At 40.9% G+C, this 18364-nt stretch overlaps 1 protein-coding gene across 7 annotated transcripts in view; it reads right to left on the bottom strand.

The window, feature by feature from the left end:
• Positions 1–18364, bottom strand: part of GAS2 (growth arrest specific 2) — a 127593-nt gene that overhangs the window by 43661 nt on the left and 65568 nt on the right. For all 7 annotated transcript variants that reach the window (XM_080983978.1, XM_080983981.1, XM_080983977.1 and 4 more), the window contains 2 exons: positions 9572–9635; positions 6354–6498 (listed from right to left, as the gene is read on the bottom strand). In XM_080983978.1, coding sequence (XP_080840104.1) covers positions 6354–6498; positions 9572–9635 — 209 coding nt within the window. The remainder of the gene's footprint in view (positions 1–6353; positions 6499–9571; positions 9636–18364) is intronic.

Below are 18364 nucleotides of genomic sequence, written 5' to 3'. Positions count from 1 at the left end.
GATGGTGTGGTGATGTGTGAGAGGGAAAGCTGCTAACTGCATTCTCCCTTTATTGCTTAAGTTATCCTTTTTATGTTCCGTTCTTCCTCTGATGAGTCCTATGTTGGTGTAGCAATGCAGCACATGTAGGATGGCAACATAATGTACATAGAAAACCAGATCTGGAGAATATAGCATGGGAAAATGTTTTTCATGTGACCAGCTTCATGTTTAAAATAATTTAATGAAAGTATTGGTGTGGACTAAATCAAAGCTGCTTTGATATAACCCCAGATTTAGTGTTTGCTAAATATAAACCTAATATATATGTAAATCAGAAGTGAGAATGAAAGCTGCTAATTGCATTCTCCATTTACTGCTTAAACAATTCCTTTGCATTGCATTTTACCTGTGAATGCTGGTCTGATGAACCACCCATACCAATCCATTTTGGGAACCACTAGTATAAGAGATATGGTTAAGGTGCATTAACATTTAGTGAATCCTGAACTTCTTGGTGAAATGCAAGGAGCACAGACATCACTGCCAAAGAGCAGATCTGGTTGAGTGAACTCTAATTTGACATTCAGGTATTACTGCTATTTTATATCTAACCTTAACACTGACAAGTGCACACATAAAATAATTTCCACACAATGTAGTTCTCTAGGAGGAAAGTTGACCTAATGTGTTGGTGTCAAATGAAGCAAAATGCAAGGCACACTTTCTAAAGATTTCATCCACCCCAGAGACCTTTGGAGATCTAGTTCAGAAGCCAACAGTCTGTGAAGTGAGACTGAGAGCATAGGAAAGATGTTGTTAGAATAACTACTGGTGAAAGATTGACTTTTACATTTTCTTAGAAAGGGTTATTTATAACATCACAGAGGGCTATAAGAAAAGCCTTTCTGGTCAGACGGAAGGACTACTTAGTTCAGCATCTTGCCTCAGGCAATTGCCAACCATATGTCTCTGTGAAGTTTACAAGCAAATAAATAACATTAGAATGTTATCTTGTATATTTTAATAGCTTGCCAATAGATTATAGAAATTCTGTGTGTTCGGGAAGTGTGCTTATCCTTCCTGTAATATCAAAATACTGTGTGTGTATGAAGTGTGCTTGACATTGCTACTGCCAATTATTATTATTTATTTAACACATTTTAATCTACTCACTATCAATATCAGGGTGGGATACAATCATGAAAATTTAAAAGGAAAACACATAAATGCACAACCCAAAAATCACAACCAATTTGGTAGCAGCAAAACAGTAAAAAATAAAATAAACCTGCCTGGTAATTAGATCACCATAAATGTCTGCTTGGATAAGTAGGTCTTCCACTAGCATCAGAGTTGGAACCAGTCATATCTCAAGAGGTAGAGCAGCAAAACCCATGCCAAATCTTACTGGACTGACCCATTTACTGCATGTATTTTGCTTAGTCCTGTTTGCCACTCCCTTCAGGGATTTTCAGACTGAATTTTAATAAGTTTCATTACCTAGCTGAAGTCTGGTTACTCAGCTGTAGTGCATGATGTCACTTTAAGCACCGACGGCTTTCACTGACAGGGCTCTTCAAGTGTGAAGGTATTTGTCTTGTTACCAAAATGGGAGTTTATGTTTTAAAAGAAGAATCAGTAGCTCTTTCTTTCTGTTAGATTGAACCAGATATGGGAGGCAGATGGGCTGTTCTAGGATATTGAGAGTTCAGAACATTGGGAGTACAGTAGGGTGGCCAGTTGTGCATTGCCAAAAATGAGGACACCAGTTTGCATAAGGCATTTTTGTTTATAGACACAAATTCAGAAATATTTACTATAACTTTCTTAAAAACTGAAATAGACTGCATCTCTTAGTAGGGAATGCATCAGCGACAGGTGTGCCTGCTCAGTCTGCTGCCTGGGTTGGTGGGCAACTTCAACTCTCCTGCTCTCCCTTTTTTTGGTTTCTTGCCTTTAAATAAGATTTGGACTGGATGGCCATTAAATAGAAGACACCTTCAATTATAGGATTGTCCTCTGGCAACCTTTCAAAATAGAGGAATATCCTCTGTAAAGTGGGGCCCATGACCACTCTGGATGCCATGCAGACAGTGCTATGTTGACTCCTTCTAATGGTCTGAACAAAGAACTTTCAACACTTGTACATTTGGGCCTGGTTCTCCGCCCCCCGCCCCCCATTACATCCAAGCAATGAAGAAAATTGTTCCAGACCTAGTACCTAAAATGGACACCTGTGCACATTCACCGTACAAAGTCTTAAGACAGCAGGCACTGAAATGGGGGCATGTTTTCTTCAGTCTTCAGCTGATCAACCTGATGAATTTCTTGATAATACTAAACTAGACATAAATCCAACATCTTTTCAAAGGGAAATGGCATGGGTTCTCAATGATTGCATGAGCCCCTCCTTCTGTTCAAATAGCTTCCATTGCCAACCAGAGCCTCCAATCATTCCTATTCCCACGTCCCCCTGATTTCACTACCCTCAAAAGGATGGAAAACACATGAACTGAGTCTATGCATGATCAGTTTTCCAACAAAGATCTGCTACATGCTGGAGGGTCTTTGAAGCAGAAAGGGGAGGCTCCCCCGCCCACTATTGTAGCAGCAGCAGCATCAAAACAATTCTTTGAGGATTTTCCCCACTTGCTTTTTTGCTATTTAGCCTTAGAAGAGCAACAGAAAGTACAAACCAAACAAGTCATGAAGGCTTTCACTCTGCTCTTGTTATTTCCCCAATCCCACAACAATATTACTGTGAGGAAATCTAGAAAGAAGATGTGTTTTGGGGGCTGGGATTCAGTCTTGCTGTAACTTTGTGCATATGGAGGCTGCTGTAAAATTTTCAACTACGTTAATTTGCACCGGAGACGTCTTTGTTAGAATTGATAAAATAGTTTTATGTGTTTGCGTTTTGCTGATATTCTGTAAATTAAAGGAGGTCACTTAAATCAGACTTCATAAGCTCTTTTTTCTCCTTTTTTCTTCACCCACAGGAATTGCAGTCACTTCTTCTATGCTTTGTCTCAGTCCTTCTCTGGCAGCCACAGTGAAAGACTTTGAGAAGTTAAAGAACCAGGAAGGAGAAGGGGGGGACGCTAAACCTAACCAAGTTTGCATTTCAGCAAATTACATTTCACAAGCACTGTTAAATACACCAAATTCCATTTGTTCATTGTAGCTCAGGAGTGGCACAGGGGTTTTCAAGGAGCGCTTTGTAACTCCCAGGTGGCACATCCACCATGTGATATAGGAGTTGCCATAGCAACAAGTGCTTTTTTTAGAATACATTTTTTACTTCCCTGTTTAACCCTTGGTTATTCAGAACATGGCCTATTCAGGACCAGTGTGATTTTTCCATAAAGAGTGAAAAGTGAATGTTACTGCATATGTTAAATGCATCAATGAACTGCATTCAGCAAGTCTCAGGCTCAATCATCCTCAGCATCTCCAGTTAAAAGCATTTGAGGCAGCAGGTTTGGAAAGATCTTTGCTTAGGACTTTGAAGCCGCAGCCAGTCACATTCATAATACAGATCTGATCTGATCATGTAACACCCCTTCTTGAACCCCCTGCTGGCTTCCTCTCTGTTCCCCGGTCCAGGCTCCTTCTCTTAGCTTTAAAGTTGCTCTGCAACCTTGCCTCCTCCTCATCTCCCTGCTCTTATATCACAATATATCTATACCTGTGACCTTTGGTCTTCCACTTGGTCCACCTTCAAATGTTCACACACTGGTATGTGATTGCACTGCCTTACAGCAGTGTGTGTATGTGTATGTGTATCTGTATGTGTTTTAAGCTTATATCAGTATTGTTATCAGTATGAATGGTCAGTCTGAGGGATTCCCAGAGACCCAATTATTGGGTTCCTGGATCTGTGGGGGTTTGTAGGTATGAGAGCTTGCCAAACCAGTCCCTTTCTCTAGGCAATGGTTGTGGCCAACTAGTTAAGCACCATGATTAGCGTAACCAAAGAAATTTCTCTGTGCCATGGAAAAAATGGATGGGCCTTCGCTCCCACACCTAGCTGCTAGGTAGAGAGGAACAAATGCAAGAGTGGATGGGTGATCTAGGGAGAAAGCAGGTTGGAAGCTAGACGCAGAGGCATATTTGCTCTGTGCTACACACAAAACTGTGACTGGTGGAGAAGCAAGATCTTTTGGGGTATTAATGCTATGATCCCTCCATCTTATGCTCAGGTTGTATAAATATATCCTAAAGTCACCACAGTCTCTGATGACCTTCATTCCAAGGAAACTAAACCTGGGTAAGTGCCTGGAACCCATGGATCCCCTCACTGTTCAGAGATTTGGGGTGGGGAGATTCATCTAACCAGCCGCATCAGCAGAACCCCTCCTTCCCCAAAGCCCCCACATACCTCCTGCGATTGGCTCTGGCAGGGTTGGGAGAGCTGCCTGAACAGCACCTGGCAGGAGGGGGTATTGTTCCATCTGACAAGTTGGAATACTTGCACAGACAAAACTATTGGAAAAGTGTGACATTGAATTCCACCCAGAGGGTTTATTCAACCAATTCATACTCATGGACTAGGCCCACTAAAATCTATCAGAATTAAGTTAAACATGGCCAGCTTGAGGCCACTCATTTCAACAAGTCCACTTTGAGAATGATTCAGTCAGATAAAACCCACTGCATGATGTATCTTTCACAGGCTTCAGTATTCACAGGGTAGAACATCTGTGTGCTTTGAGCTATTATAAAAAGGCTTTTAGTCATGCTTTCTGTCCCTCACCCCATATTATTTCTCTGCTGAACTGGTTCTTCATTTTCGCTTGCTTTATTTTTCTTTCCTCACCATTTTCTCCAAATACCATTGCTTACCTATATCCTTGCACAAAATAAACTACAAACCATATATATACATACATATATATATATATATATATATATATATATGAATTTGAATTTCCTTAGTGAAAAATGTAAGTGAGGAATAGAAATTACTATACTGGCTGGGACTTACTTCAAAGAGTCCTAGTTCAAAATGCATAGTGCCATTTAGATGGGGAGTTGGCATCATAACCTTTCCAGACTAGCTCTCAGTAAACCACTCCCTAACAAGTGCTATCAACTAAGTTATTGAAGAGCAGATGTAATAATAATAATAATAATAATAATAATAATAATAATAATAATAATATTTTATTATTTATACCCTGCCCATCTGGCTGTGTTTCCCCAGCCACTCTGGGCGGCTCCTAACAGAATATTAAAAACACGATAAATCATCAAACATTAAAAACTTCCCTAAGCAGGGCTGCCTTCAGATGTCTTTCAAAAGTCAGATAGCTGCTTATTGCCTTGACATCTGATGGGAGGGCGTTCCACAGGGCAGGCACCACTACTGAGAAGGCCCTCTGTCTGGTTCCCTGTAACCTCATTTCTCGCAGATGTTACTTCAAACTGAGGATAGTTAATGGTTACCCTTCTTTTATCCAGTGCATCAATATACCTTACCAAGAGTGGGAGAGGCAGACTCCCCGCCAATCACCTGTCGAGAAATATGTATAGTGTGAGGCCTGCTAAAGCGTGTTCTCCTTCATGGAGAGCACGTGTTGCGGTGGGGGCCGCCAGGACACTCCAAAGTTGGGGGGCGGGCTAATTGATCGTTGGCCACTGATACGATTGGGGCTTCCCTTGTTGTTGGGAAGAAGTTAATGTTGCAATTTTTTGATTGACAGCCAGAAATAGTAAAACTCCTTGCATGAGGCTAGGACTTCCTCTTTTCGCCCGTGCATCAGATTGCCCGTCCCTCCCTCCCTAGAATAGGGTTGTTCGCTTTGACCTTGCTATGCCTGTCATGGGGTCGTCTGTTTTGGAGCGGGGGCCTGGTAGGAATTTTGTCCATCTGGCTGATTGGCTGGGGCCATTTGGTTTTTGCCTACTGCGTAGCAAATCGTCACAACTTGTAAGGTTCGTGGTTAGGCATTGGTTTATGGTTTGGTTGGTTGAGGGGCATGGATTGGCTGTGCCTGCCCCTCTAATGCTGCTGCTGCAAGGGATTCCGTTAAAGGAATTGGGGGCTAACTATTGCTTGTCCACTCTGTCAAGGGGGCTCGGGCCATAGCAATGAGCTCCTGGTTGCATTTGGGGTGAGGGCAGGTTCCCTGCTCCGCGTAGCCCCCAAGTGTATTCCCCCATTCTGACTTTCGCATCGTGCGGAATGTCAGTCTGTCCCCCATGGTGGGGGCAGATAGTCGCAACCAATGCCTACGCAACCACTCACAAATTTGTATTTTAATAAAGTTGTGGCCAAAATTATGCCAAAAATCTTAAACAAAAACTTCTGTGTGATGTGTGAGTTATTGGGGTGGACCTGGAGACCTCGACACGCAGTGCACACTTACCGCATCATCCAGAAGTTTCCCTGTGCTCTTTTTGCCAGGCGACTTTGAGGGGGAGGGGGAGGGGGATGGAAGAGGGGTTGAAAGTGTTTCTTCTTGCTCAATCTCTTTCTCCAGTTTTATTAATCCAGGAGGCTCCACGCCAAACCTTTGAATGCAGAAGGTTACCAGTGCTTACAAAACCAGTTCCAACAGGTTAAAAATAATAGTTACATTGCCTTATGAAAAGAGTAAAAAAAACCCCTAAAATCATTATAACAGTATTTGATTTCACGCTTTACCCTAGCTCTAGTATTAGAGCTGAGCAACACTCTTGGAGCACACTCTTTGGTCTAATAGGCTCAGACCCTCAAAGCGTCCTTATTTTCCAGGGATGTCCCTGATTTAGAGAAGCCATCCCGGTTTCTGATTTGATCCCGGAATGTCCCGCTTTTCCTTAGGCTGTCCCTATTTTCATTGGAGAAATTTTGGAGGGTATGGAGTTATCCAACCCTGAGCCGTCTGAAGGCAATCCTGTATAGGGAAGTTTTTTAAAAAATGTTTAATGTTTTATTATACATGTTGGAAGCTGGGGCAAGCCAATAACGCGTGGTGTATAAATAGTAAAATTATCATTTATGGAATGGGACGTCCCTATTTTCATCAGAGAAATGTTGGAGGGTATGGGAGCTCAAGGTGACATACATGGTCCTCCCTGCTCTCCATATTATCAGCACAACACCCTGAGGTAAATTAGGCTAAGAGACAGTGCCTACACCTAGGTCACCCATTCAGCTTCATGGCTGAGAGGAGATTTGAGGCCTGGTCACCCAGGCCATAGTCCAACCTCTATACCACACTGGCTAGTCTTTCTGACTAGCTTTTTTTTTTTAACAGCTTTTGATTATATTACATTTGTATAAAGCCAGCCAGCTACAAAAACACAGAAGGGGGTTCTCTTGTCACTGTAGACAGTCTCCTATTTTATGGAAAACCAGTGAAAACTGACAGCAGCAGCAGAAAAAAGATGTTCTGGAGGCAAGGAAAGGAAAGAGCAGATTCTTCACAGGAGGCTCCTCATCTCATGTCCATGAGCAGTTAAGGGGAAATGCAGAAAATTCAATGAGCACCTGTAGCTCCATTTGTAGAAGCTGCCTTGTACCAGCTACTTGTCCTTCTAGCCCAGCATTGCCTACTGCAGTGATGGCCAAACTTGGCCCTCCAGCTGTTTTGGGACTACAACTCCCATCATCCCTAGCTAACAGGACCAGTGGTCAGGGATGATGCGAACTGTAGTCCCAAAACAGCTGGAGAGCCAAGTTTGGCCATCACCGGCCTACTGTGACCGGCAGAGTCTTGGTTGTCCACAGTCTCAGGCAGAGGTCTTTCCCTGCTGCTTAATACTCAATGTATATGCTACAAATTGAGTTCTGGATCTTCTGCATTCAAAACATGTTTACTCTTTCTGAGCTACAATTCTTCCTCTGATTGAATTCCCACAATCATAAACGAAAGAGGAAAGGGGGCACAAGAAGGGAATGTCCTTTTTTGATCAACCTTACAGTATAGCAACGGGAGAATGGCTATAGCTTGGTTTTGCATGTGGAAGGTTCAATCCTCAGGTAGGACTGGAAAAAGACCCTACCTGAAATCCTAGAGAGCCACCGTCAGTCAGTGAAGACAATACTGAGCTAGATGGAACAATGGTTTGATTTAGTATTAGGCAGCTTCCTATGTTTCAATATGATGGAGATATTTCTTTTTTAAAAACAGCATTTTATAACCTTTTGCTACGACCTGTGATACTAAACTGTGAAATAGTGATATGATTAGACCTGGATCCTTTAGTCCAAAACTAGCACTCTATCTCTTACATTTTAAAATTCTACCCCCACTGCCCAATTTTTTAATAAACTACTCAAACAATGAAAATAGATACGTTTTGCTGGGACATGAGAAACCTCCCATGGTATAAAAACAAAAGACTCAATGCACAGAGAGGATTGCTACCACTATGGTTCAAATTTTATGAACATGTTTTTTGACCCTTGGAAAAAAAATTGAGAAACCGACAAGTGAAATCATACTGGGTTGTAGTAGCTGCTAGCTGGTCCCTTCTGTTTAATGAAATATCAGCCTAGGCTGGAGCAAACACCTATATATATAATCCATTGACTTCCTGTCTGTCTGCAGACGCTGACAGGCTGTAAATCACTCAGTTCCCACTGGGCCCTGGCTCTACACCTGCATGCAACCTTACTCATCCGATGTAGCTCTTGTACTCTTTTAAGGAATGCAGATCCTTTTCCCCCTGCATTTTTACACAATCTGACCTACCACATTTTTCATACTTCAGAGTAGATGGATTTAAATGTTTTTCCCGCTGTCCAGCCACAATCCTTCCTTCTCAGTTCAAAGAAACAAAACACAAACTTTTCGAGCTCCTTTAACGTGGTAGAACTAAATCCACACATGACTGTATATGGGTGAAGCACTAAAATGAAATGTAATTTAGAAGTCGAACGGACAACGCAAAATCCATCTACTCATCTCACACAATTAGCTCAGTCAGTTCTTCATTGCTTTCAATGGCTGATATCACAATGCCATTTCATAAACCACCTTGTATGCATGAGGGAATTTGGGGGAATGGGGGGCGTGCCAGTATTTCACTTCATGCCATGCTTTCAAGACTCTCAGAAGCAGCATGATTCTCAGAGAATGAAATGAGGGACATGTCTTTCCTGTCCCTTGAGTTATCTTATATGTGCCAGATGATTAGTAGAGTGGTAAGGACATTGGCTGGTCACAAACAATGACTGATCCATTATTTCAGATGACCCAAATATATCATCGTCGTCATCATCACCATCATCATCTTGTTACTATTTACACATCAACAGCAGCCCAATCATCCCAATGGAATGAGAACTTGACTAACACAGTTATATAGCAAAAACAGCATCAGTTATTGCTGTAAATGTTTCAACTTGCAGAAGAAAAATAATCCAATTTAGAAAGACCTGCTAGTTTCCTTGCCTTGGTTTAAACATGGCAGACAACCATATTAAATGAGGCTTGTTTTTGTTTGAACAACTGTCCACAATAAGCTCCTGTGCAGCCTCAGGTGGACATCTGTCTTGATCCTGGCCAATATAAATTTGCTGAAGCCATCATTTTCTCAATAGCTGTTGCTGTCAAAAATGCAAATATTGCTCGGTTCTTCAAATACTTTTGCCTACCTTGCAGCAATCCTTCCCAGTTCAAGCAAACAAAGGCACACTTCTCTGGGCTGCTTGTGGAGGACTGAAAAAAATAAGAAGAGACAGAAAGTACTTACAAAAGAGATATTTTATGTATCTGAGTGATGTACCAGTCTGTTTGCTGGTCCTGAACCTCAAGGCTTCAGCCCTGAACTATTGACACAGAAACACAATCAAATAAAGAATGGCTATGTTGCTGCCATCTTAGAAGTACTTTTACTCTCACACAGAGGTGAGAGTGGGTCTTTTAAGATGACACTTGATGAGACGCATGGATGTTTCACCTAGAGAGTCCTCTTTCTTGTCTCCAACCCTAGAGTTGTATCTAAGGCTCCATGTGCATACTGTAATTTTCCTTTTCTCTTCATGTGCCCCACTTCTTCTCCAGAAGAGTGTGACTGCTAGTTGGGGACAGGAGAGGAAAAGGAAGTTCAGCTGCACACACAGAAATCTGCTGTACCAGCTTGGGATATGGCCCCTAAGGTTTATTCTTATGCAAATTTATGCAGATGATTAATAGTGCAATCCTAGACATTTCTACTCGGAACTGAATTCCACTGAGATTAATTAGGATTATTCCTAGATAAGTGGGTGTAGGATTGCAGTCTAATGGCTTAAGTAATAAAATCATATTATCAAGATTTTTTAAAATAAAAAATGGTGACTTCTTGAAGATGTTTTTAGATGAAAGAAAGGCTGTTATAAGCTATATTTTCAGAATGAGTTAATATAATAAGAGATTTTGAGGCAGGGTAGGATTAACAGAATTGACATCCTATTCATTCATTCATTCATTTATATTGCATCAAAGATAATAATGACAAAAATTATTCTGAACAGGCAATGCTTCTTTCCACATGCAACCTAAACTTGTTGTTGAACACCAGTAGATATCTGGGGCACTCAGCAGAATTGTTTTTTCCTGAATCCAAATAATATTTATTTGATGATAGCCGCAACCCCAGAGTCGGCCACGACGGGACCTAAAGGTCAGGGGTCCCTTTACCTTACATTTTTGGGTACTGAGTGTTAAACTGAATGAGACAGTAGAATTTTGGTCTGTAGCTAGAAGCATGGGGGCAATGACTTTATTTAATATTCACTCAAATAAAAAAGTAAGGCTTGCATCTGCATGAAACAAACAATCCTAGCACATCCGCAAGAAATGCTTACAGGAGGAATGGTAAACCTGTCCCTCCAGATGTTGTTGAACTCAACTTTCATCAGTCCTAGAAAGCATGACCAATAGTCAGGAATGATGGAAGTCCAACAACATCTAGATGGCCACAGATTTCCCATACTTAGAGTATCCTCATCTCAGATTTATGGTTGACCAAATACAGGCCATTTTAAAAACATATTGGGGGGCATTCAACTAGAAAGGCAGCATATTGTAGATAGGATGTATTGAATGAATAATGATTTTGCCAATTTAGTTTATTTATACGTAAAATAAGCCCACTGAAATGAATGGGTCTATTGTGAGTAGGACTGGTATTGGATACAACTCTTTCAAGGGAAAGAGTCATTATTAAATTCTTCATCAGTGGAGCTAACTGACAATATTTGAAAAGCAATACTTTAACAATCATCAGACAGCAATATATCAAAAATATTTCATATCTGCATTACATAGTCTAAACAAAATGCTCTAGCAAGAGGGAACACACACACACACACACACACACACACACACACACACCCCTATAGTCCCTTCACATATTATTAGTGCGTAATGCAATGGTTCTCAAAGGGTATGGTGCGCCATATCAAACAACAGTGTTTCTCTTTACAGCTGTTCCTTCTGTGGTGTGACACAGGACTATGTTGAAATCAAGTGGCTCCCATCCCACAATGGTCAGGTACAAATGGGACAATTTCTTCTAAAAAATTGTGTGGTTAAATCTATTAAATTAAGAGTTCATCCATAGGTATAGTCCTCCATGGTTTGAACTCCACAAGATTTGATACGCTGACACAATCACACCACAAGGAAACCACAAAGTTTTGAAACATGTCGTGAGCTATCCAGACGTGTCCTATTAATTATTTTAATGATGCAGCATTTGAAGACATGACATAGTGTGGAATGACGAGACAACTGAACAGGCGAGAGACAGTTTCTGCCAGAGCTTTGCTTCTCTGATGAAAAGGAATGTGCTGCTGTGCAGCTGGTTCACATATTCCAGACACATTTCATGCATTTCATGACAAACAATGTGAGAGAGTGAAATCATTGTTAGAGCATGACAGACAGCGCAGGCACTAGCCAACTATTAAAAAATACCAAGTATCTGGTGAAGAGATAAGAGTATGCCGATACGTTAAAAGCAAAATTGCTAGCATTCCTGAGGTCAGTACCGACATGGGTATGCATGTGAAACTTGGAGGGAGGAGTTTTATATGATACAATAAGTGCAGCATAGTGTAACTGAATTCTTTTCTGGAAACAGAATTGCTGTTTACACACGCATTTGCCATAATCATCATGGCTCTATAGCAATGCTATTAGTTCCATACTAATGCCAACTCTGATGTAATGAGGGAGTTGCATAGGGCACAACCCAAAGCACTGCATCTTCTTAAGAGTTCGTCATATTTTAGATGGCGATCCAACCCCTGGCATGCACACTGGTGCAGATGGTGTACACTTACAGCCTACAATAATTTCTCCCCAAGAATCAGTAGTAATATTAGTATACCATCTGCATTAACCATTTCGTATGAGTCATTTAGTTGCTGCCTACGCTAGTGGGGTTCTTTTGAAATCCACGGGACTGAGCCATTTGAATTAGTCCAAATAAACATAGAATTTGTAGTAAAATCAACCTGATTCACGGTATATTTATAATAATATTACTCCACAGAATTTACTTACCCCCACCCATGAGCATGGTTTTGTTTTTAGTCTGATTTTTATCAAGCTTTTAGGATAATTTATTGAATGCTGTCGAATTGTTATTGTTTTCATGTAAGACACTTAGAGGGGTTTTTTTGGGGGGGGTTATATTAAGCAGGATAATTCTTTTTACAAATAAACAAAAGGAAACAAACATGTTCAGAAAGGTGTATGTGAACATGGATGTTCAACATGCAGCAATGGTGCCAGCTGGAATTTGCCACTGTCTCGGAGAGCAGTAAAGGTAAAGGGACCCCTGACGGTTAGGTCCAGTCACGGACGACTCTGGGGTTGTGGCGCTCATCTCGCTCTATAGGCTGAGGGAGCCATCATACAGCTTCCAGGTCATGACTAAGCCGCTTCTGGCGAACCAGAGCAGCACACGGAAACACCATTTACCTTCCCGCTATGTTGCTGCCTGCTCTTCAGGTGAGTGGACTAGTGGTTAAAAACATGCCAAAGCACAGAGGGCTGCATATGTACTATAGTGTGCAACAGTAGCATGTTATTGTTTGCCTAGTTGTAAAGAAGGTTGGCCACTACAGATATAGACTACATACTGCTTTTAATAATCCAAGGGTTCTATAAGTCAGGGCTTGGGAGCTGTGGCCCTCCAGATGTTTCTGGACTGCAAGTGGTATTATCCTTGTCCATTGGTTGTGCTAGCTGGGACTGTTGGAAAGTGAAGTCCAACAACATCTGGGAAGACCATAGGACTCCCATCTCTGCTATAAATTAATCAATATCCTTTATCCTAATACACTGTAATCAGATACAACTAACATAGTACTGTATGCATTACAAGTCATTGGACTGCTTGCACACATTGCAAATTCCAACTGTGACATTTTTATCCGTAAAAGTTTTAACTTTCACTGAGAGGCAGGTTCTGTGGAATACATTTCAAGCAAACCCCTGGAGCAATGATTGTCATAAACATGGCCTCTTGTAAATATAGTCCTAATCTCCGTTATATAGTGGTGTTGGTGAAGAAGATTACCTACTACTGCTTCAACTCCTCCTTGTTGCACTTTTACCTAGCGCCAGTATGTTACACAGAAAATAAAGTTTCCTTTCCTGTCTGTATTTCTTCAGGAATCTATATTATCTGGACGTGTCAACAGGAGGAAGGATCAGAATGCACTTGGGGAAAACTGTGTGGCAATAAAGGAAAAGGAAAGGTTTGGCTAAGGTTGTTCAAAATGGATTGGTCAGATAATGTGAGTCAGAGAAGAACTTGCAGAGCTGTTTGTGAAGGAGGAATGGGAGGCGAAGATGTAGGGAGGGGCTGTGTTTCTAAGTCTAAGATACAACCCAGAAGATAGAAAATAAAGAAGGCAGCAAATAGAGGATATAGTACTGTACTTTGTGTAGTTTTTCTACTCCCAAATCGTATTTCTGAAGTTGATATTTATCAATACTTAGTTGATCCTGGCTCATCCTGCACACATTGCTAATGTTAATGGAGTTACTACAGCTCTCTTTTTCTAAAATGTCATGCATTGAGCCCTTTCTTCCACCTACTACACCCCCAACTTCAGTAAAATTGTGTGGCAATCTTCTACCGCCAATGATATGGCAACCGAACACTTCTTTCACTGTGCGCTATTCCAGGTCCTCACCTTTAACACTCCTCATTTTTATATTGCTTCTTGCTTGCTGTGATTCAGTCTCCATTATTTCACTACTAAATAGAAATCTAAATTACCAGCTTCTATGTGGATTTGAGAGAGATCATCTAGTGAGAATTACTAAACACAGATATCTGACTCCCACAGATTGTCTAGTTTTCTCTGAAAATAGGAGTAAGCATAGTAAGAATCATATAACTACACAACCTTTGTCAAAAATAATACTATTTATGCAATAACAGAATGATACAAAAATACTTTTAAAATCTTCAAAGTGACAAATTACATACAAAAATGTGGATATTTTAAACAAACTGTGGGGCGGGGGGACAGACAGAGAGGAAAAACTTTTCCTGATGCAACGGGCAGTGGGATGTATTCAGTCAAATAGTCTGAAAAAATTCACACGTATTTTTCACTTTATTTTAACTGAATCATAACAGCAGTGGAACTTATGCTACACATTCATGCTCAGTTCAATGAGACTTGCCCATGTATATGGGTATAGACTGCAGCCTCAGTCAGAAACGCCTTCAGCTGGACTGGGGCCTTTGTCTCTTAGGACATGAAAGAATAATGTAAATATAGTCATCCAGTATCTTTAATTTTTAAAGCAATATAAATCAAGAAGTTGAATATGCAGAAAATTCCAGAGTATCCAAACAAAGGATGAATATAATATACCGCTGCAAACATGTGATTCACAAGTCAAAGAAAACCTATAAACCACACATAGTGGCCTCCCAGGTTCTTGGTACTGTGGAAAATCAGGCCCACAATGGGTCACCATATGTTGCTGGTGGGTTTTATGGGTCAAAAAGGACTTAACAGTTAATGTATACCAAACTGAATACTATTTTATTTCCTCCCACATTTTATTGCTAAAACGAAAGACCACTTAGTGGCTTGCTTTAAAGATTAAAGCTGATTAAGTTTTTAAGAACATGTGTTGCATCAAAATAAGTCAGTCACACACCTATGTATGTCATATAAATGCATAAGTGTATGTACGCTAATGTCACAAGCACTGAGGATGTAAAAATATACATGTCAAAACACTCCAGAAACAAACCACACATATTAGCATGCTAGCATAACTGAAGGCAAACCCTTTTCTTGCCGCGTAGAGTCTTTGAAGAAAGAGGTGAAGTACGTTCATGGCTTCCATATCCTATAACCATTCAACAATATAGGACAGTCATGTTCATTGAAAATGAATTGCTCAGAAGATCTCAATAATACAATGAGGAAGCCAAACACCCATTTGTCCTCTGTCAAAACATTCCTATTGTGGTTAGCAGGAGTTTTGGCTGCATGAAGCAGTCCATGGAGAACTATAATAAGAATGCAGACTACTGTTAGAATTTTGCATTGTTCACATAGGCACTCTGGATCAGATGTCTGACTCACATTTGAGGAAGTGTTCATCAAAAACGACTGAGATGTCCATGTTAAAGATTGGATTAGCATCCCTTTAAGGAAAAAATGGGAAGATTCTCAGGAAAAGCCCCATAATGGACTTCAGAATTGTTCCGAAGACCCAGTCACTGATCTATCTGCCACTTAGGTTATACTAAGGGCTTTTGGTGTGTCAAACTTCTTATCATCTTGGGTGGGGTGTGAGGCAATGGGCAAGCCAGAAGACCACGGTCACCAAGAGAAAAGGAGGCGAAGTATGCAGCAAGCAATGGGATACATTGCTTTCTAACCAAAGCAGGATTGTGACACGTCTGTCAATAAGTCTCTATTGCTCTTCATGTCTGGTTTGCCTCCCATGAAGGAGCAGGATGCACTTTGTTGATAATGGACACATTTTCCCCCTTCTAGTTCCAGTGCGTTTTTCTCTGCTCCCCCCTGAAATAATCCACTTGGGGATCCTAGGAATGGGCCAATTGGAGGTCCAGAGGCCTTTGTAGTGGAAACAAAAGCGTTTCATTTTCCTCTATAATCCATATTAAGACAATTCAAGATGGGGCTGCCCTTAAATGCTGAAGAGCTCCAGAGAATTTCCCCCCTCCCCCTTAAGCAGAACTGTGCCCATTTTTTTTAAGTTAAATTAAGCTTTTAACTTTTTTTTTTTTTTAAAAAAAGTCCTCTGCTTTAACACCAACAAAGAAGCACTGAGGGCTCTTCAGTGTTCCACAATCAGCTTGTTGACAGTTTCACTCCTTGCAAAGTTCAAGGACCTAGAGTAGAAAAACAGACACACAGAAAAAACAGGAGAAAGCAGAGAGTACATATAAACCGAGGGACAGAAAGGTACAAGGCTTTGTGGGGAGCCAATTGATCCAACTTGGAGTGTTTTGTTTACACTGCAATTCAGCTCCAGAAAGGGTAAAATCACCTCAGTCCTCCTTGTTATTCAGACTGTGCCCAAAGCAGTTGCACACCTCTAATATTTACAATTTTTCATACTTAGCCCAGCTATATCCCACTAGTATATACTGTATCATACCGCGTGTGGAATAGAACATATCAGAAAGCTTCTGTACCTGATTTCCCCCTGCATTTTTTCCTTTTCTTGGTTTCACTGGACAACCATTGCATTCACAACCACATATATAAACCTTGGGTTATTTTCAATAAGTACACATCTGTACTGGGCAAACATCAACAGAAAACTTCCACAGGTGGGGTAGGCCTCTTTGTGAAGTGGAAGAGCCCCACCCAATATAAGTAAAGTAAGTTTGCAAATGCCATGAACCAATAAACCAGCCTTTCTCAACCTGTGGGTCCCCAGATGTTATTGAACTACAACTCCCATCACCCCTAGCTAGCAAGACCAGAGCTCAGGGATGATGGGAGTTGTAGTCCAACACCATCTGGGGACCCACAGGTTGAGAACCGCTGCAAGGACACAGAACTTCAGTTCTGTCCCACATCACAGAAGAGCAATAGCACATTTTGCCTATTTCTTTCACAGAAAAAAAGAAACATAATAGAGGATGCAAAAAAAAAAAAATTGTGTGACTAGTTTTTTGTGCCCAAGGGGGCTTGGTACTTGTGTTTCTGAAAGAGAAGCTGCCCAGATACCACAGCAAGCCTTTTAAAGAAAAGAAAAAAACCTGAGAGGGGTTTCAAAAGCATGGGAGGGGGTTGCTGTCAAAGGAAGCAAATCAGAAGTCCCACAGGGCATGCCATAATGTTTTAAAATAACGTGAACTGGAGTTTTTTTCCATCATAATGAAAATCAAATGCTGCGAGGCCTGTTTCCAGACAGAGAGGCCTGTAAGCAGCACATTTACAATGCCCACAAGAAAACTGACCCGGTTCACAGAGCTTGTTTGTGTTATCACTCTTCCCAAGGTACCTCTTGAACTCGCTTCAAACTTGATTTGCTTTATACACTCAAGGTGCAACTCAAATTAAAAAGCACCCTGGATAAAAAGGAATCCTGATTCATCTCTGACTCATTACACAACAGGCAGCGTTCCTAGTGTGACCCCACAATAACCCCATGTACTGAGCAAAGGAGTGAATCGAAAATACCTTCTTCCAGTGAAAATAAACACAAATGAACAACCTCCAAAGAAAGAACTTCTGAAAGCAAATTGACTGTGTCTCTCACAATGTAAACAACCCTAGAACTACTCTAGAGATACATTCTTCTGATTGCATCGTCTGGAAGAGATTATTTTCTAAGGGCATATAACTCTAATTGGGAAGTACATTGAGTTGGTTTGCACAACATGGTCAACCAAACTGTGGTTTACCCAAAACCCTACAAACCTCCAGGAAAGGAGTTCACAACTACTTTGCTCCTTCCTGGGCCTTTTGGCTGCCATACCTAAAACTCATGGTTTGTGAGAGACTTAAATAATGAGTCCTGGTCTGAACAATATTTTATGCCCAATCTTGACTTGGCTCAGTGTGACATGGCAGTAAAAAGGAACGGGGAAGGGCAAAGTGCCTGCTAGTCACTACCAGTAAACCATAGCTTGGCTTACTGTGTTGTCACTGTGAAACAGTAGGTCACATTTCCTAAGTGCAGTAGGGTTGATCTGAACCAGCCATATTAACATAGATAAGCATCAGGCCATTAAACATGTTTTTTTCTGAGCACGTGGCACACATATGTACGGATCACTTTTACTGCTACCAAACCTTACTGCACAATTTTTAACCTACAGTATTATGATAAATTAACATTAAGTGGTATTCATCTAAGTGTTACTCAGAGTAGACCCCTTTAAAATAATAGGCCCAACTTAGCTATGGTCATATATTTAAGTGGGCCTATGC

Source organism: Podarcis pityusensis (assembly GCF_964106645.2).
Source record: "Podarcis pityusensis genome assembly, chromosome: 1".
Taxonomy (NCBI): Eukaryota; Metazoa; Chordata; class Lepidosauria; order Squamata; family Lacertidae; genus Podarcis; species Podarcis pityusensis.
Note: the sequence above shows the minus strand (reverse complement) of the source record. Positions and strands in the feature narration are given on the sequence as shown.